We start from the raw sequence: 20,153 nt of genomic DNA, 5'->3' as shown, positions 1-20,153 counted from the left end.
ACATATTCGGCGAAGGCCTAATGATGCTCCAGTTAGAAGGACGGAGAAATGGGAAAATATATTAGTTAAAAGAGGTTGGGGTAGGCCTAGGAAGACTTGAAGGGAAATGATAGGAAAGGATATGAATGCTTTGAACCTCACCGAGGACATGACATTGGATAGAAATGATTGGAGGAAAAGGATTCATGTGGAAGACCCAAAATGATTTTCTTTGTTGGTTCATATCGCCGACCCCAATTGTTTTGGGATGAAGGCGTAGTTGTTGTTGTTGTATAAAACTTACACCAATAGAAAAATAGTTTGGGCACGAGTTGGATCAAGCTTAGGGGTATCAATGGCCCGTAATTGACCCAAACCTGACCCGTACCAACCCTATAAAATTAAGGTTTGGTAATAAAGGAGTTTTTGATTAGAAATTGGGTCAAACCCAATGGGTCATTTAATATATAGAGTTGGGTATGGTTTGTGAAATTTCTTACTAGATCTGGGTCCAACCCAAGTATCGACTAAGACCCATGATTTTTCAATATAGAAAGAAAAAAAATATTATTTAATTTTATTAAGTATGTCTGGTTCACGTAATCCTTATAGTACCCGGGTATGGTTTTTCTTATAGCAGACCAAATCAGAGTTGGTACTAGCACCTCAAAGTCAGATTCACTGGGTCCAACCCGTTGACACCTCAAGCTTGATAGCAGTGGACCTAATTTTTGAAGAATAGATCCTATTATGGATCTAGTTCACTATATTCAAACATCTAGGATCTAATCATCGTATGAGTCAATGTGGTATTGGATCCATTGAAAATATGAAAAATATACCTATTTTTAGCAGAAAAGGTAAATAGGTTAGATTAAATCAAATCATTTTTTTACTAGATTTTATCCAAGATTTATAATCATGCCCATCATGTATACTTTTTCCCAATATGATATGGATTTGGATATACAGTATATGAATCTTCAATATGGATCAAATTTATTTCAACTAACAAAAGAACTGACCCATTTAGCATTTCTAATACCCAATCTCTAAACGTGCTTTATCTCAATTTGGGTTTCTTTAGGTCTAATCCAAAATGTAATGTGAAAAATGAGTGTAATCAGAACTCAACCCATTAAGTATATCAAAATCATCCCAAACCCAACTCATAATGGATAGGTTTTTGTGCAGTCTTTAAACCTTATTTAGGTACGGATATAATGAGACCTACCTGACCGAACCTAGTTACACCCCTCGTAAATAACAAAGTTGAAAATATGATGGATATGGTTCAGGTTAGGATAGATCCGATACTACTTTCAACTTTTGAAGGGTGGGTTAGGTTTCAGATCTAAATCCAACTTGAGTTTTACAATAAAGCTCAGGATCCAGTCCAAAACTAAGTCCATATATTCTTTGGTCCAAGAAAATGGATAAAACAAAGATAGTTTGAATGGAAAAGATAAACGACTTGGGTTTGGCCCCATTTTTTACCCAGAACCACCAAGGTATGCAGTGATTTCAACTACGAATCTGGATAGACCCTAACTTAATCTATTCCAAACTAGATTCATATATACACTATCCATATCCGAATCAAATAATGTGAATTGATTCCGGTTTGGACCAGAGTTAAAACTCCCACCCATTTTCATCCATAATAAATAAGACAACAAACAGTGATTCTGATGCATCAAAGCAAGAACGAATTTTAGGTTTAAGGACAAAAAGAGTAATTTTAATTGATTGAAAAAGAGGTAAAATGAGAATCTCAAATGGAGACTCATGGTTAAGCTACCTGTGGTTGACAGTTGGGTGTATTTTCTTAACAAGTAGACATTTGAAATGCCAAATACGTTTGGTGGTTATATTATACAGAAGAAAAATTTCGATGTTTATTTGAAAATTATCCTTACATATATACAAGTACTAGGGGGTGGACAAGGGGTCCACCTGACCTGCTAATGGTCATGCTGAACATGAGCGTTTTTGCTCATGCCGACATCGTGGCCATCCGCTAGAATTTTGGATGAATGCCACATGGTTTTGTTTACTTTTGAGCTTTTTAAAATGCAAATGGGATGGCCACGATGTCAGCATGAGCAAAAACAATCATGTTCAGCATGACCTGATCTGCTCCCCTGCTAATGGACTGGGCTGACTGATCCAAACTTGGTCAAGATGGGCCGGGCCTAGGCCTGGTTTAGAGCAGCCCATTGGCAAATGCCTGGTCCACTGCTCGCTTACTAAGACGGTGGACCTAATTGGGTTGGTTCAAGCCAGGCTGAGTTGGGTATTTATATACAAATATATATTACATATAATAAATATTATTATAAATATAACATAAGCAAGCTCTTGAATATGAGAATCATGCTTTTCAAAGATTTTTTATTCTTTTCTCTTGAATCTAACCATATGGATCCATGTGATCCGCATGATTGGTTTTATAAGGATCAGCTCTTGTATCATCCATTACAATGGATAAATAATTTTTTTTAAGGCTTTAAAATCAATGACTCATCATCTTTGTAGATATTTAAGCATAAAAAATCTTGTTTTCATAAAAAATACATAATCCAATAGTCAATTCCGAACAAATTCACTGTGTCAAACACATCTACATGGTTGAATTTGCACAAAAAGGGTTGAAAACGCCTAGTTCACGACTCTAACTTAGACATCTATCTTTATATTTATATTTATATATATTCATTTCTATTGCTTCACACACATACACACACATTCGGGCTGAACAGGGACTTTCCCTGGCCCAGCCTGTGTCGGCCTGCTTCGGGCTGGGTGGGTTCGAAAATGAACGCCAAGGCCATGACAGGCCGGCCCGGCCAGCCCAAGGACTTACAGGGCTTTTGCCCACCCCTTGAGGTACCTCCCTGAGAAAGCATGAGTGCCACTCCTGAGAAAGCCTATCAGAGGGTCAAACCTGGCCCACTTTCTCAGGAAATTGTGCTTCAAACCTCACAACTAATCCACCACTCTCTCTTTTTACAATCAAGTTTGCAATCACTTGTGAAAATGGTCGGTGGAGCTTATTTTTCTAAAAAACCTGAGAAAGCGATGCTTCTTCAGTGCTCGTTTGTAAACACCTTGCAAACTACGAAGATGAATCAGTTGATAGATAGTCACAGGGTCAGACTTGTGATTCCCTTTCTCAGAGAGATGGACCCTACTTTCTCAATGGAAGAACTTTCTCAGGGCACAATTCTCACGTTTGCACAAAACATGGGAAATTTATTGTTCTGTGAATCACTCTCAACAACTGAGAATGATTCACACAACAACATGATGCTTGCGAGTGTACCGTGTTACAACCTGCGTGACACGGTGAGGTACGTGGGGTTGGCAGTTCTCACACTCCCAATTTATCCTGAAAATGAAGATTATTTTGGGATTTCGTGGTTTGCACTTGAAGCATTCTGGCGACATAATTCCATCTTGGATAACTGCGGGTTTAGATTATGAACCCACTTGTCCAGAAATATGGAGTAATTGGCCAATTGCATTTTGAAGAGCATTGCCATTTCCCAACTTATCTTGTAATTTTCTAGATAAGTGTTTATAGTTAGTAGTCAAATATCTCATTGTCAGAATTTTCTCTGCAAAGGAAAATCTTGCAATAAATTTACAATTTTTTTCACAAAAAAATCTTGGGAAATATGTGTATATTTATATTTAAGAATATGTAAGAAAATATACAAAAATAGAAGAAAAAATAAAATATAAAAGATATAAATATTGCATTAAAAACATGATCATATCCTGATAAAACACATAACAGCATCGCCATAAACATGATATTTTAAAATATCCTTTTTTTAATTACATCAATAAAATGCTCGATGTTTGTGACTATATATGTTGAACCACCATGGGGTCCATCCCTTTTCAAAAGGTTTAAGGAATAGTTTTTATTAAAATAAGATTAAAAATATTAAAATAACGTTTGTCCGCGCCCGTGTCCGTGTCCGTTTAAACCGCTGTTTTCGTTGAGAACCCAGTCTGACACCCAAATTCAAACGTCCCTCTCTCAGGCGCAGATCTTTTCCACACAACGTCGTAGGGGAGGGAAGGACGCAAATGGAACCAATATTTCAACGCTTGAACAGTGAGCTTCTGTCAAACTCTTCCCTCACCGGGTTTCAGCCCAACCATGAACACCAACGATCGCCGCTCTGCAGACCCACCTCCCAAATCTTCGACCTCCCTCTCACACTCACGCTGAGCCCAAATGGACCGACGGATCTTCGACGCCTCGGTGAGGGGCGACGTGGAGGCGCTGAGGCAGTTGGTGGGGGAAGACGAGCTCCTGCTGGATCAGGTGGTGCCCGCGACTCGAGCCACGCCGCTGCACCTGGCGGCGAGGCTCGGCCACGGCGGGTTCGCAGCGGAGGTCGTCCGGTTCCGGCCGGTGATGGTGGCTGCAGAGAATGCCCGTCTGGAGACCCCTCTACACGAGGCCTGCCGGGAAGGCAGCGCGGAGGTGGCGCGCCTCCTGCTCGATCTGGATCCGATGGTCGCGTATAAGCTCAACCGCGAGGGGGAGAGCGCGCTCTCGTTGGCGTGCCGCGGCGGCCATCCCGACGCCGTGAGGGTTCTTCTGATGAGTGGTGGTCCGAGGGCGCTGCGTTTCGAGGCCGACGCCTCGTCTACGGCCTTGCATTCCGCTGCCTTGAGCGGCCATACAGGTGATTGCTGATGCTTTCCACAAGATGGTTTTGATGGTTTCTTTTTTCAGTTTGGGGTTTGGCCATTCTCTTTGATCACCATCTTCTTGATCCAGCAATTTTGGTGTTTTTTATTTTTTGTCTAGAGAATTAGATAAAGAATTGGGTTTTTGCCAGAAACCATCAGCCTTTCTTGGAGCTTATAGTGAATTGCTAAGTTATTGTCTTGATGCCCACTTTGTGAATCGATTGGTACATTTGGCTGGATTGTGAATTCTTGTTTCTTAATGGTATAATTTTTTTCTGAGGTTATATGATATTGATTTTGTGGTTTGTTTCATTTTCCCGGGGAAGTTTAAATGCTAGTCTTTGGCCAAGTTTAAGCTTCTGTCTTCAAATCCTGACTCTCGTTTGTCCAGTTGATTTTGTGATTGAGATTTGGTTTTTGAATTCAAGGTGCGTAATTGGTGTTTGTTATCCGTTTTTCAACATGTTTGTTTTCTGGTTGTTTCAATTGCCTAAAATATATGTTCAATTCATTTTTCTGACAAATTTTTTCTTTTCTATTTTCCACTGTGAATTGCTAATTTCGTCGTCCTGAATCTTGTGGGGTGAATAAGATGAGAGAGAGAGAGAGAGAGAGAGAGAGAGAGAGAGAGAGAGAGAGAGAGAGAGAGAGAGAGAGAGAGAGAGAGAGAGGTGGTAGCTGCTAACCACTTTTCTAGCTAACTACTGTGCAAATCGGTCGAAGGGTTTTCGCCATGTATTACTTAAATCTGACCATACAGATGTGTTCGGCACTGCCGATTTACTAGAAAACCACACTTGGATAGTGTTTTTTCCGATGAAAAACCTGTTTTTTTAAGCCTTGAATATTTAGAAAAATCTTAGACCGTCAATTTTTTAAACCTTATAAAAACCTACCTACGTATCTGAATCAGATGATCCAAGAGTCTATTCCTATAAAATTAGGCATCTATAATGCGCATGTATGAACAGATTTAAGGAAAACATGGAAAAACCCTTCGAAAGCCCAGTTAGCTAGAAAAGTGGTTAGCAGCTACCACCTTTTCTTTCTTTCTTTCTCTCTCTGTCTCTCTCTCTCTCTCTATATATATATATATATGTGTGTGTGTGTGTGTGTATGTGTGTGTTCACATCAAGTGTAGGGGCGCTGCATCATGCATTGCCCACACAGCCACCCATCTTAGCATTTCTCGAGATGGGTGTGGTCTCCATCTCGAGAAATGTTGAGATGGGTGGCTGTTAGTGGCTAGGTTTCAGAGCTCTTCAGGTGCATAGACTCGGTGCTTCCAAGGATTTCTGTTTGTATCACAGACATTATTAATTGGCTATCACATCAATGACAAAATAACTGAAAGTGATTCTCAGGTTCTGGTTTGTACATAGTGATGGTGGTTGAGGAATCAAACAATTCACAAACATTATTAATGGGCTATCACATCTATGATAAAATAACTGCAAGTGATTCTCAGTTTCTGGTTTGTACACAGTGATGGTGGTTGAAGAATCAAACAATTTCTGTACTAATAGATATAGATCCCTAATTTCAGACTAGTAGATGCTAAGCATTCAATGTTCATAGTTCATGCATTGAAAGAAAATATTTATCAGTCAATCATTAATTGAATATCACAATTACCCCCTTTTAGAAGTGGGCTTCAAATTGTGACTTTTATTTGAAAGGAGAATGATGGTGGAGCTGATTTATATTTTGGATGGTATACTAATTAGGATGTTATAATCTTATGGCATCTCCTTTGCATTTCGTGCAATCTATTATTTTTATTAAAGTGCAGGAAATTATTACCTAGGGAGAGAGAGGCATTTCTACTTGTGGATTGTTTGTTTTATGGTAAAAAGATGATTTTCTCTATTTAGTGCTTGTTGTAGTTGTTGTCCTTGAACTTACATATGGTTCTTGGTCATTGTCATATAGTACATGATGAAAGTTATGCAATTGTTGAGGACAAAGAAAAATGCATGGTACAAAACTACAAGAACATAAGCTACATGAGGTTAATAGAGGCTCCGTATTTTTTAAATTGAAACCTATCAATCAATAGAGGAGTTGATTCTCACTATCAAATGAATCGGTTAAAATGTCCTATGTGTTAAGTTGTACATGTTTATTATCTATAAATACCAAATATATTTATAGGTTATAAATATAGTTGTTGGAACAATCGAACAACTATATTTATAACTGTTGGAAGAGTTCAACAACTCTATGGAGAATGCCTCGTGTATAAATAGGGGCTTTGTCCCCCTTCATTCTCTAATGCTTCTCTTAAACATTCATGCTCAATAAAATGTATATTTTTTATATTCTTGTGTTCTTTTTAATTCCTTAATGTGTTGTATGCACTTACTGCTTGTGTAGTGCCTTAGTGATCTTGTATTGTCCCTTAGTTAGATTTGTGTATGTGCACTTTGTGTTTATGATCATGTAAACCCTTAAAAGCCTTTGTTTGTATTTTCGCATATTTCATTACATGGTATTAGAAATTTAGAACCAAGAAATCCTTGTTGGTATTTTGCCTTTTTTGGGTCTTGGAATTCTTTGGTTCAAGTTCGTGCTTTGTGAAGGTTTGTGACCGTTGTGTGACTTGGATTCAAGGGAAATCTTGACCCGATATGTATCTTAAATCTTTAATGTTACTTGAGTTATCTATCTTATGTATTATGCATTGGAAAACACTCATTTTTCTTATCTTCTGAAAAGTTATTTGTTATTTTTGTTAAAAAAAACTAAAATCTTTAAAAGCTTTTCAAAATTATTGTTGGGTTTATTTTTATTAAATGTTTTATAAGGTTTACATGATTTGTTTGATCTTATGAAATGATATATGTGTATGCTTTTATGAGATCTATTAGATTTTTGAACTTGATTTATTTAATATGTACGTATATGATCTAGTATTCTTGAGCATGTGTTGTTGGCATTTAGATGCTTTATTTGAACACTTCATGGTTATAAATGTGAAATCATGTTCATATTTATTATTATATTAAAATTTGTTTTGTTTTTTAAAAATTGTCAAATACTTTAAAATTATTTGAAATATTTATTTTAAAATGGTTTTGTGTATCATCCACAAGTATGATTTTATGAGTTTTTTGCTTAACTTGTGTTTGATTTTTTCTTTCTTTTTGATGTATTCTTATGTGAAACACAAAATATTTTGTGAAGTATTAAAAATTATGTGGTTAGGATCTTAGTGATCATGGACACCTTGTTATTTTTGAAGTTTGAATAAATAATATTTTATATTGATATATGATCCTTGTGCACTTGTGATTGTTTTACATACACATTGATGAATGAGATTGTCTATTCGTGCATAAGGCATTGAGCATGATCTCTTATGGGAATTATTGACTTTTATGAATGCATTTTAAAATAATTAAAATTAGTTATGTTATTGTGAGTTTTTCTTGTTGACCTTTTTTTTTGTGGCCCTTATGATTATGTTATTTCTTAGTCTCATGGTTCTTTATTAAACATTATATTATATGTTTTTTGCATGGTATTTAAGTATTATGCTTTTTGCATACATGGTATTAATAAAATATTAATTTGAGAATTATAAATCTTCTTTGTGTATGCCCTTTGTGGGTGCTATAAGTGTTTTCTTTGTGGTTCACTTTAGGACTTGTCAATTTTTCTATTGATGGACATGCTTCTTCGTAATTAAAGACTCTCATTGATGGACATTTTGTCTTGTTGTATGATTGCATTTGCATCATGATACCACACATGAGTTTTAAATGTTAAGTTTCTTTTGCACACTTGTAATATTGAATGAAATACTATTTTTATATTGTGCCTTCTTGTGTGTATTTCCTTTATGGGTTTGTGAGTGAATTCCATAGTGGTTTTTTTGTTGATGATTGTCCACTTTTGTATCTATTTGGTGGACTTTGTTCGTGATTAAAGGCCTATTCATTCTAAGTTTTTCATCTACTTTTATTGGTTTTGATTTGAAACTTTGTTTTTTTTCAAATCGGTTCTTATATATGAACCCCCATATTTGGAAATTGATTTCCATGTGCTTGTATCGCCTTTTGATGACATTTGTCTTGTCCATCACAAAATTTTATATGATGCATCATTTATTTTTAGCCTTGTTGTTGGGTTAGGGTTAGTCGTTGAGGTGAGTTATATCTGCACCTCATGTCATCTTATAAATCTAGATTTTTAAGGGTTATGAGTGACACATTGTCACTTGTCTTGGGTCTAATTAATGGTTGATTGACTTCTGAACTCATTATTGTTGATATTCCGAGTTAGCTGTTGAGGTGAGTTATATGTACACCTCAAGTCATCTTATCAGTCTATAATTATTGAAGTTTATGAGTGTTGTGTTGATGTAACCCAACCGTTATAGGAAAATTGGTTGTCACCCCTCCACAAGTGCAGACAGGAGTAGTAACCAATGTCCGCACTTGTGGAGGGGTGACAACCAATTTTCCTATAACGGTTGGGTTACATCAAGGATCTGCTTTAAGCCCTTTCCTATTTGCTATAGTGATGGATGAGCTTACGAGATCAATTCAAGAAAATGTGCCGTGGTGTATGTTGTTTGCTGATGATATTGTTTTGATTGATGAGTCTAGAGCTGGGGTTAATGCTAAGTTAAAATTATGGAGACAGACATTGGAAGCAAGAGGTTTTAAGTTGAGTAAGAGTAAGACAAAATACATTGAATGTCGATTTAGTAAGCAACGAAGTAGTGATGGGAGTGTAGTGAAGCTTGGTGAGCACGAAATACCGGTGGATGATTCTTTCAAATATTTGGGATCTATCATTCAAAAGTATGGAGAAATTGATGGAGATGTAAATCATAGGATAAAGGTTGGGTGGATGAAATGGAAGAGTGCAACTGGAGTGTTGTGCGATCGTAGAATGCCATTGCGGTTGAAGGGAAAGTTTTATAGGATGACTATTAGGCCCGCTTTACTATATAGTACGGAATGTTGGGCTGCCAAGATATATCATATTCAAAAAATGAGTGTAGCTGAGATGCGTATGCTGAGATGGATGTGTGAAAATACAATAAAAGATAAGATTCGGAACGAGGAGATACGTAAGAAGGTAGGCGTTGCACCCATTGAAAATAAGATGAGAGAGAATCGTTTACGGTGGTTTGGACATATTCGACGAAGGCCTAATGATGCTCCAGTTAGAAGGATGGAGAAATGGGAAAATATATTAGTTAAAAGAGGTCGGGGTAGGCCTAGGAAGACATGGATGGAGGTGATAAGAAAGGATATGAATGCTTTGAACCTCACCGAGGACATGGCATTGGATAGAAATGAATGGAGGAGAAGGATTCATGTGGAAGACCCATAATGATTTTCTTTGTTGGTTCATATCGCCGACCCCAATTGTTTTGGGATGAAGGCGTAGTTGTTGTTGTTGTTTGTTGTTGTATGAGTGTCGTGTTGACACTAGTCTTGGATCTGATTGATAGTTGATTGACATCTGGATCCATGTTGCTTTTGTTGAACATGAGATGTTTGTTGGTGTGAGTTGTGTGCACCTCGTTTTTTTGTCAGTTTAGATTGTTGGTTTATAGTTCGGCTCTAACCGACACTTGTTTGATCTCTGGTTCTATGAGTATTATATCACTCATTTGTTTATTTATAATTATGTTTATCTGTGATGACTATCTATTTTTGAAATCATGGTGTTGTTTCAAAAGATTGTTAAAATTGATATCTTTATTCTTCTTGGTGACATTAGTTTTTTTTTCATTACAAGCTCTCTTACCTTGTGTGCTTTCTCTTATTATGCCTCTTATTTAAGTGTCATTTTATGCAGACAAGAAATGTTGCTTTTCAATGTGGTGAGTTATGTGCACCAATTGGTTATTCACACTTTTTGTGTTTTTATTTAGCTCATAAGTAGCATTGTGATTGTGCTCTTGTTCTAGTAGCTGATACACTTGAATTTTGAGGTTTGGAGGTCTAGTGAGGTGATTTCTTGTGGTGGTCGAACTCTTGTTGAAATTTGTAAATGTCATTCATTTTGTTATGTGGGATTTTTAAAGAATCTCTCCATGAAATTTCTAAACCTTTTTCCTACCTTTTTTTCTTGTATGAAAAAATGTTTATTGATAAAATCTTGTGCATCTTACATGTATTTCATATATATATATTAAGATTGTTATTTAGTCATTTGTGCTTAAACCTGTTCTAGGTTGTTTGAGTGAATCCTAATGGTTATGATTTGTGAGATTTCTCTAATTCATTATTATGTTCATTAAATATGCTTTAATTTCATATACATATGTTTCATAATGATTATACTGATCACATTATTGTATGTATAAATTTAATTTTTACTCTTTTCTTGAGAGTTTTTTTTTTTTAATTGTTATACTTTATATGAATGTTGTTGATGATTTGTTTTATTTGAAGTGATTTTCTAAAACTTTGGGATATTATTAATGCATGATTGTTTATCTCTTCTTGATAATTTATATGTTCTTTAGTAATTAAATTTTCTTATGATTAATATTTATGTTTTCTTGAAAAATAAGTTGATTTTTGGCTTATGATTGTCTAATGTTGATTTCATAAAAATTTATCTTTGAGGTATGCTCTTCTTATCTTGCTTGAATTATTACTAATGTTCCTAAAAATCTTAAAATTATTGCTACTTTGTTTAAAAATTTTACTTGTGTATTATTCTTGTTTTAAACCTTATAACTACTTGATTAAAATATCTTATTTTGTGTAGTTGGAACCTTTGTTTTGTTCTCTTTATAGGTTCTTAAAGATGCGATGGTTTGAGAAAGAAATATCTTCAATGCATCATACCATGAAGATGAAGATAGTCGATGAAGGCGTTTGGGGATGGTCACTAATGAAGATATTTGAAGAGTTGTATTTGCAAAATTTTCTAATACGTCATAAAGATAGAAATTTTCATTGAAGACACTTGAAGACTTGGATCCTTCCCATTGATTCTTTTTTTGTATTTTCAAACTTTCGTTTTATTACACCATAAGTTTCAAGGAGGATGTTAAGTTATATATATATATATATATATATATATATATATTCTATTTATAATGATGTAATAGGTAATACCCTCTAGGGGTATTTTCATTATTTCACAAGTATTGTAATAGGAAGTACTCATTAGGGGCACATTAGTACTTTTATTTTATTCTTGCTTTTATCCTCTTCTGTTTTTATAGGGACTATTTGATCAAATACCAAATAGAGCTGTTCGGTTCTTTTTTGACTAGTCAACGTAGAGTTGACTAGTCAATAGAGTTGTTGGATGTCTCTATTGAGACTGCCTCTTGTGTATAAATAGGGGCTTTGTTCCTGTTCATTCTCTAATGTTTCTCTTAAGCATTCATGCTCAATATAATGTGTACTTTTTATATTATTGTGTTCTTTTTAATTACTTAATGTCTTGTAAGCACTTAGTGCTCTTGTATTGTTCCTTAGTTGAACTTGTGTATGTGCATGTGCACTTTGTGTTTATGATCATGTAAACCCTTAGAGGCCATTACACTATGAATGTTGTCCACATGAACTTGAATCCTGAGAAAAAAAATAATGGTTATATGTTTGTATTTTTGCTGAAAATTAAGCAAATGATTGATGGTTCCACTGAAGCTTGAACATGAAATGTCTAATACAAGAATAAGAGTTTCTTCATAAAGGTGTAAATTAGGAAATATTGATGAATACCATACTAGTGAAATCTTGTAGAGCCATAAAATGATTCAAACCAATTTAGATATGGACACTTCACTTAGCATGCGTATCCCGTATCGACACGACACGACACTCGGACACTTCGTGAACACGATACAACACTTCATCAACATAGTCAAACCAATTTCATGCACAGTCAACATTGTGCCATTAACTTTATCTATTTTCTTTTATGATTTTATTTATTTATTTCATATTCACTTGTGTTATTTTTCTTTTGAACTTTGTCATCAATTATATTACATTTTAATTTCAACTTAGTTTCTTTATTTGATGTTCCTAAATGCAGTGATTTAGAATTGTTGTTTTACACACACAGTCACACACACACACATCTGTGTGTGGATGGTCTTGTCTCCGTGCTTTAGTTTTTGAAAATTATGGTACCGTACTAAGCGTATCAGCATTGTGCCCCGCTCCCGCATCCATATCCATATGGCATAGTTTAGACAGCAGGAGCAGCAGACAAATTTTTTACGGAAAATTTGAGGGAGCTGTGGTCAGCCAAATGCTGCAAGGACATAGTAGCTTCACGCAACTGATTTTAACCTGGGTATTGCACTGGCAAAGTTGGGGTTAGCCTGGCATGGAAGCCCCATTTTCTATATTTATTAAATAAGCAGATGATATGATATAAAGAAATACCAAAAATGACTGGAAAACTTAGGGGATAATATGGTGATATCCTAGGTTATCTTAAGTTACCTATGCCTGTTAATGTTTATTACTACAATGTCGTAAAGGCGCTCTTGTGAAAATACTGAAATAAGTTGTCTTTTTTTTTCATACAATTTATTTATGAAATTGTGCAGATATTGTGCAAGAGTTGCTTAAAGCACGGCCAGATTTCGCATCAAAAGTAGATAGACATGGGTTTTCACCTTTGCATCATGCTTGCTGGAAAGGTCACCTTGGTGTAACAAGAGTGCTGTTGCAGTTTGATTCTGACCTCTGTTGTCAGCAGGATGTGAATGGCAGAACTCCATTGCATTTAGCAGCAATAAAAGGTTGGACTGCTATTTTGAATGAAATTCTCTCATCGAAAATAGATAAAGCTGGGCTGTTGACAAATCAAGGGGAGACTGTTCTGCATTTGAGCGTGAAGAATAACCATTTTGAGGCCCTTGAATATCTGATGGAAAAACTTGATACTGCCGAGTCTATCAACCTTCCGGATGGTAATGGAAACACTGTTTTGCACCTTGCCACGGCTGGAAAGCATGTTCGAGTATGTCTCTCTCTCTCTCTCTCTCAAACACACACAGACACGTTGAGGCATCAATGAATAAATTTTTTGTTAGATATTCACTTTGATGAACAATTTGACTAGAAATCTCTCAAGAAAAGCTTTTAATATCTTGGAGCAAATGCTAATGTTCTGTGCAAAAAACAGTGTATACCTATAATTGGTTCTGATTTTAGAACCTGACATGTTTCTGGTTGAAGAATTTGTATTTCAAGGAAATTTTTAGTGAACTGTGCTGATAATGGATGTTGCACGAATTTAATAATCTGTAAAGTTAGATTTCTAGTTGTTGACACTGAAAGTTGTGAGCCAATTGCTTGTTGCAAATGGACCATTCTGTTCATCCTACAAGTACAGGTTGCTTTTTATCAATGTTACTCGTAGCATACCAAAATCTCTCTCATACATGCATGCACATGTGGCAATATGTCCATGCATTCACGTTATGTATCCACATGTGTACGTATAAGAATACATATCTACATGCATATGTGTGTGTTTGTGTGTGTGCGCCTGTTGTTTAGTCCAATGAAGTCCATACTTTAACCATCTTTCTGATGAAAGTATCCAGTATATATAATTGCATTCCTGGAATTGCTATTTATGTTGTTGGGGTAAACTATCTTCAAATTTCCCCTGTAATTAGGGTGTCTGCAGAACATCATTAGAGGTGTGCACGTGACTAGGGGTGCTTCTATTTATTCATGGAATTCTTCCTTGATAACATTAACTTGAATCAATATTGGAATATTGGTTAACCAACTGCTTCCTAATATCTGTAAGGAGTGTATAGAGAAACTACATATCACTAAGCAAAAGTACTTTAAAACAATTAATTCTGTATTGATCCATTCATATGGATTCTTTCCAGAATTAAGGAAAAAATTTCCTTGTTAGAAAATGAACTGCACTGTTTCTCCTCAATAGGATGAACCTTCTGCCATTTCATCTTCAAACAACAAACCCTCCTTTCATCCTTTAACTGATCAAGCCTCTCATCTTCTAGAAGTGATCACCTCCAACCGATATACTAGTATACATTGACTTCATTTTGTGGATTTCAGATGGTAGAATACATGGTTGATAAAACCAGAATTGATGTGAATGCTTGCAACTGGAATGGCTATACAGCTCTTGACTTTATACCACAGAATGTTAGCAATGCTGATGCCCTTTTAATACGTTTGATACTCCTAAAAGCTGGTGCTGAAAGGAGCAAAGGATTCCAATACTTACCACAGGGAAACCCTATATCACAAAACAACTCCACTTCAGAGTCTCCACACCAATTCAACAGTTGCAATCAGAGGAACGTCGGCACCAAGTATCCTGAGGACATGGGAAATGTCTCTGAGACAATAATGGTTGCTGCCACTCTGCTTGCCACAGTTGCTTTCAGTGCATCGGTCAGCCCTCCTGGTGGTGTATATCAAGATGGTGAGTTGATTGGCACAGCAATAATGGCTAACAACCGTTTCTTTAAGATTTTCACTGTGATTAATGATGTAGCATTGTTGACATCACTAAGCATTGTCATGGGCCTGGCAACTGCTAAGCATTTGCTGAAGATCTACTGGTCCATGTATGTCTCTGCTGCATTCACAATTTTAGCTTACATTTCCTCAAGATTTGTAATCTTGCCACCACACACTGGATATAGCAGATGGCTGATGCTGCCAATTTGTATAATTTCTCCTGCGCCAATTCTTATCTTCTTTTGGCGCTTGAGGCAAAGGCAGAAACTTGATAGAGCAGATAAAGGAACTGAGACATCGAAGGCTGCCAGCATGACTAGAGTGGATGAGACAGAAGAGAGCAAGAAAAATGTTATGAAGGAAATTGACCGGAAAAGTTCCACTGGAGCATCCCATTTGATCAAAGACATCTCCAGAAGAGATGGTGCAGCTGATATTAGGCTCACCCGTCGTTCATCTGTGTGCAACCACAAATCAGGCATTGCCAACTCGGATACTGGTAAAGTACCCTGCACATCATAGTTACTAACAGGAACTGCTTGCTGATATTCCCCAGTTGACGTCAAGTTGGCAAAGTTCCATATATCACCAATGCGATACTACAAATCCACAGGTCTCGTCTGCTTTTTTACAGGCATTGAAAATATTGTACATAATCATTATCCTGTGAAGATATTTGCTTGCTCAACCTCTTCAAACATGAGATTTGATGAAGATATTCTGTACAACAAAATGCATCGACTGTTTAGAAGAGAATATTATCCACTTTGCGGCTAGTTCAAGAGTGAAAGTTTTAGAACCACACTTCAGAAATTTCCCTTTGAAGAGATCCTGTGATTTCCAGATGTACAAATTGAGATATGATTGTTTTTCCTTGTGTGTGTGTGTGTGTGTGTGTGTGTGTGTGTGCTTGCACGGGTGTTGTGTGCACACACATGTGCATACAAACTGCTCGATCTGGAAAGGGTGTGGAAACATTTGGTGAGTAATTTACCAAGTTTTTATCAAGATATTTACATTTTCATGAATTATTAGCGATAAAATTAATCACTTACATTGGATTATTTGCTGATGTTCGCTATTGACTTCAAGGAGGGCCAAATCTGACAGATAGCCGCCAAGGCCGTGGCTGATTCTTTTGAAAAAGGAACTGATGTACACTTATTTTGACTTTACAATTTGGGGCATTTAACAGATTCCAGCACTTTTTTCCCCAAATGGTGGTTGTGGTGGGCCTGTGAGCTTGCTTTCTGAGATAACCCTGGTGTAAATGCATCTCAAAATGGTTGAATACTGAAGTTGTATTGCTTATGGTTAGAATGGTGAATGTTTTCAAAGATCCGTACAGAGAAACTAATAAGGTCCTAGGAACCACACATCTCCATGCAAATATGGCTCACAAAGACCGAGTCGATAACGTATTCCACTAAAACATTTAGATAGAAAGCTATTACCGAACAAAAATTGACCAACCAGGCAGAATTGTCCATCATCACATGCTCAAGTAATAATGGTAGAAATAATTGAGGTCCAAGCATAGGCTTTGAACTCAAGACTTGGATGCAGAATTAAATGGATTAATACCTGCACAATTTAGAAACATTGGATGGCCTTTGGCCCCGCTCTTGATCTAGAAACTTCTTGATTCAGTTGCTTCCTCATGCAATTTGGACCATTGTTCCCCATATTTGATCGTTTCCTTCATGATTGGTTGAAGGACCAGTGAACTTATCAGACATCAGCGTGATTGGTTAGACACAGCAAGCTAGAGACTTTGACTAGAGACGAGTCGCTTGAGCACCTCCTTGATCTGCTTGGCTAACTATTACATTTCCATTGCACAGAGAGAGAGAGAGAGAGAGAGAGACGGTCAGGAGTATAAAACTACAATTGGGTGGCACACAAAAGGTCACCAGTCTCTGTATCTTAGTAGCTGTGCTATTATGGTGGGAGAGAAGACTCGACTCCATGATACAAGAAGCAAACGGCAAGGCATATGCATCTTCCGAAGAAATTTCAAGATTTATCTGTGGAAATTTAGTGGGCCTAAAAGATTACAAGTACCTCATCCTATGACACTTTCTTCTTAGTGCTCACACAATTATGATTGCAACTTAAACTTTGTTCCTTCACCAAAAAAGAATATGGATAGAAGGCTTTACAAGGCCTCCATAACTGGTAATGTGAATAAGTTGCGAGTTGGTTAAGGAAGATGAGCTCATTCTTGATCAAGTGACAGCCCACTCCTTGCAGACACCGTTGCATTTTGCAACAGTAATGGCCCAGTCTACTTTGTGCAGAAGTCCTGCAGATGATGGTTGCATCGGGGAACCACAAATTGGAGACTCCAATACACGAGGCATGCCAGATCGGCAATGCAAATATATTGCAAAAAATGACCATACTGTACGACAAAAATGATACTTTTCTCAAAATGCTATATAATTTTCAAAATCTCCTAATATCCAAACTCACAAATATCTAGCTTTAGAAAGACCTTTTTTACCTTTTGCACATGCAAATTTTCTTCATATATGCAAATTTTCTTTCAAATATGTGATTATTTTTCGCACAACAGTCTCTATTCTTAGATATATATTTCTTTGATCTGATGTCAAAAACTTGTATTTTTATAATTGTTGGAAAGCTAAGACGCATGCCTATAACTTTTCTATTTTGAGTAAGATCCGATAGCCCCTTTAGGGTTTTCATTTCTGAATTCTAAATAAAAAACAAAAACATAATCTGTAGGCTTGAACAACTGAATAATTAATCTTCTAGATGATGTTTCAATCCAAAAAATAGAGGATTCTAGAAAAAAAAAATAACAAAAAAACTAGATAAAAATACATTTCTAACGACGCCTGATTTACTAGAAAATGATGAACAAGTGTTGAGATACAACCCCGATTGTGTTTTTAAAAGAAAATCTAATTTGTTCTATGCTATTTTTCAGCAACCTAAGCCAAAAATATGAAAAATAGTAAAAAGTATAGAGACAGACAAGGACGTTAGCTTTTCAATGTCACCAAGATCACCTTGATCTGATGGGTGGTTAGAGAGAAACATCCTCTAAAAGATATACTATTTGGTTGTTCTAATCTATAAAGCATATTTCTAATTAAGTTTTGAAACTAAAAAAATAGAAAGCCTAGAAGGGTTTTCGGTTCTGACTCAAAATAGGAAAGTTACAGGCTCGTGTTTCAGCTTTCAACGACTATAAAAATACAAGTTTTCAACATCGGATCAGAGAAATGCAGATTGAAAACAAAGATTGTTTTGCACAAAATATGCAAATATGCAGTTTTCCTCCAAAATATATGCAATTTTTCTCTTAAATATGCAAATTTCCTCCCAAATCATTTTTTCTTCCAAAGTCCTCACCATAATCCCGGCTTTCCCTGCACCTCCTTAGGTATGGTACCAACAACTATAGTCTCGAAAAACACACCTAAAGCTCCGAAGTGATGGCCTAAGGAACTCACACAATACAATAAGTGTGGTGGCCGTACTTATTGCCATAGTGACATACACTGTAGTGATCAGCCTTCCCGGCGGTGTATATGGAGGCCAGAAAGGCCATCATGGGCACCACACTAGCCTTCAAAACATTCATGGTCTTCAATGACTTGGTCCTTTTCACATCACTAAGCATTGTCATTGTCCTAGTCAGCATTGTACCATTCCAGCGGCAAGTCCTGACTAGGTTGCCAGCAGTGACCCACAAGGTGATGTGGGCAGCAGTTTGTTTAAGGGGATGGCTTACATGGCAGCCACGAGTGATCCTGCCACATGGATGCAAAAGCAAGTGGGTATTGGTGGCTCTTTATACCATTGGTTGGGGCACAACTGGACCAGTGTTTATGGGTCTCTTTGTGCTGCTGGTTAGGCATTGGCTACGAAAGGAAGAGTTGATGAGAGGGAAGGTGGCCAGGGGTAAAGGAGCCCAGTGGCTAGGCAACACAGTGTCTTTGATAAATAGAAGCATGTGAAATCCAAAGATGGCAGCGATGACTCTTGCAACTCTGATGTTGCTAGCTCTGAACTGGAAGGATACAATGTGCACTAGCTCAACATGCAAACTACTATTGATTGTAATATCGATGACTTCATGTTTGCCTTGAGCAGGCCTTATAAAATATTATGGCAAACAGTAGATATGCTAATATAGGTTTTCAACTTTTTGTTGAGAGATCTAATTGAGTTGAAGAAGCCATGATTGTGAGGCTGTGTTGCATTCATATAACATGTAAAAATTAACTAGCATTGCACTTGTGGACTTCAAGCATACCTAGAAAAAGAAGGATCAGGAAATTAATGGACCAAGAAAAAATTAAGAGTAAAAAATGTCATGGTTCAATTTGTTGTAACTACTATGATTCTATCAATGATGACTATCACCCATATTTTTTTCAATAAATAAAGCGGTTCTAATTGGATAGCCATGGAAAATATTCTGCTATGCAAACAACTGAAATGAAACAAACCACAAGATATATAAAAGAAAAGAGCAAGAGAAACGAGATTTATGTGGTTTGGCACTCAGGCCTACATCCACGAGCGAGGGAGGAACAAGAAATCCACTAGCAAATGCAATAAAATACAATGGCGGGATACAAAACTCTAAAAAAACCTTAATCTCCAATACACCTGAAACTCTCATAGCCCAATTCTTTAAAAGGAGATGAGTACAAATATCATGAACAAGTGTACAATCCTAGCCAGTACAAAAAGAAAAACTACAAAACTAGATAGATCCTGAGCCTAACGGTCCAATCCCTATGCACCGCCACAAACCCCCATTTACAGTCACCAACATATTTTGAACCAGGTCGTGGACCAAAATGGGTCCAAAATTCAAGGCACCCACAACATTGCCCCAAAAAACTTTTCTTTATCCTATATATGCACTAAATTGAATTATTAAATAAATAAAATTTATATAACATTCTTCATGTATTTTTCACATTTTCTAAAGCTACTTATGGATATTAGTTGTGT

At 36.5% G+C, this 20,153-nt stretch overlaps 1 protein-coding gene across 2 annotated transcripts; it reads left to right on the top strand.

Moving 5' to 3' along the window:
* Window positions 1-4,151: 4,151 nt before the first annotated feature.
* LOC149828772 (uncharacterized) lies at window positions 4,152-16,378 on the top strand. Of its 2 annotated transcripts, XR_016434075.1 has the most exons (5): window positions 4,152-4,688; window positions 13,244-13,659; window positions 14,742-15,651; window positions 15,787-16,133; window positions 16,245-16,378. XR_016434075.1 is itself a non-coding variant. In XM_090016965.1 (4 exons), exons 1-4 carry the CDS (start codon window positions 4,232-4,234, stop codon window positions 15,927-15,929), a joined length of 1,926 nt encoding a protein of 641 aa, XP_089873091.1. In that variant the 5' UTR covers window positions 4,152-4,231; the 3' UTR covers window positions 15,930-16,177. The 2 variants fall into 2 exon arrangements, 1 of the variants encoding a protein (XP_089873091.1); XM_090016965.1 differs by lacking the exon at window positions 16,245-16,378 and having other exon boundaries at window positions 15,787-16,177.
* The last annotated feature ends 3,775 nt before the right edge of the window (window positions 16,379-20,153 follow it).

The sequence above is a fragment of the Nuphar pumila genome, chromosome 9 (assembly GCF_984573655.1).
Source record: "Nuphar pumila chromosome 9, dmNupPumi1.hap1.1, whole genome shotgun sequence".
Classification (NCBI taxonomy): Eukaryota; Viridiplantae; Streptophyta; class Magnoliopsida; order Nymphaeales; family Nymphaeaceae; genus Nuphar; species Nuphar pumila.
Note: the sequence above shows the minus strand (reverse complement) of the source record. Positions and strands in the feature narration are given on the sequence as shown.

What these genes read in the sequence shown, in the direction of transcription:
- LOC149828772 (XM_090016965.1), top strand. Translation starts at nt 4,232, where the DNA reads ATGGACCGACGGATCTTCGACGCCTCGGTGAGGGGCGACGTGGAGGCG. An exon ending in TGCCTTGAGCGGCCATACAG is followed by an intron (nt 4,689 to 13,243) that starts GTGATTGCTGAT and finishes GAAATTGTGCAG; the next exon opens with ATATTGTGCAAGAGTTGCTT. An exon ending in CGGCTGGAAAGCATGTTCGA is followed by an intron (nt 13,660 to 14,741) that starts GTATGTCTCTCT and finishes TGTGGATTTCAG; the next exon opens with ATGGTAGAATACATGGTTGA.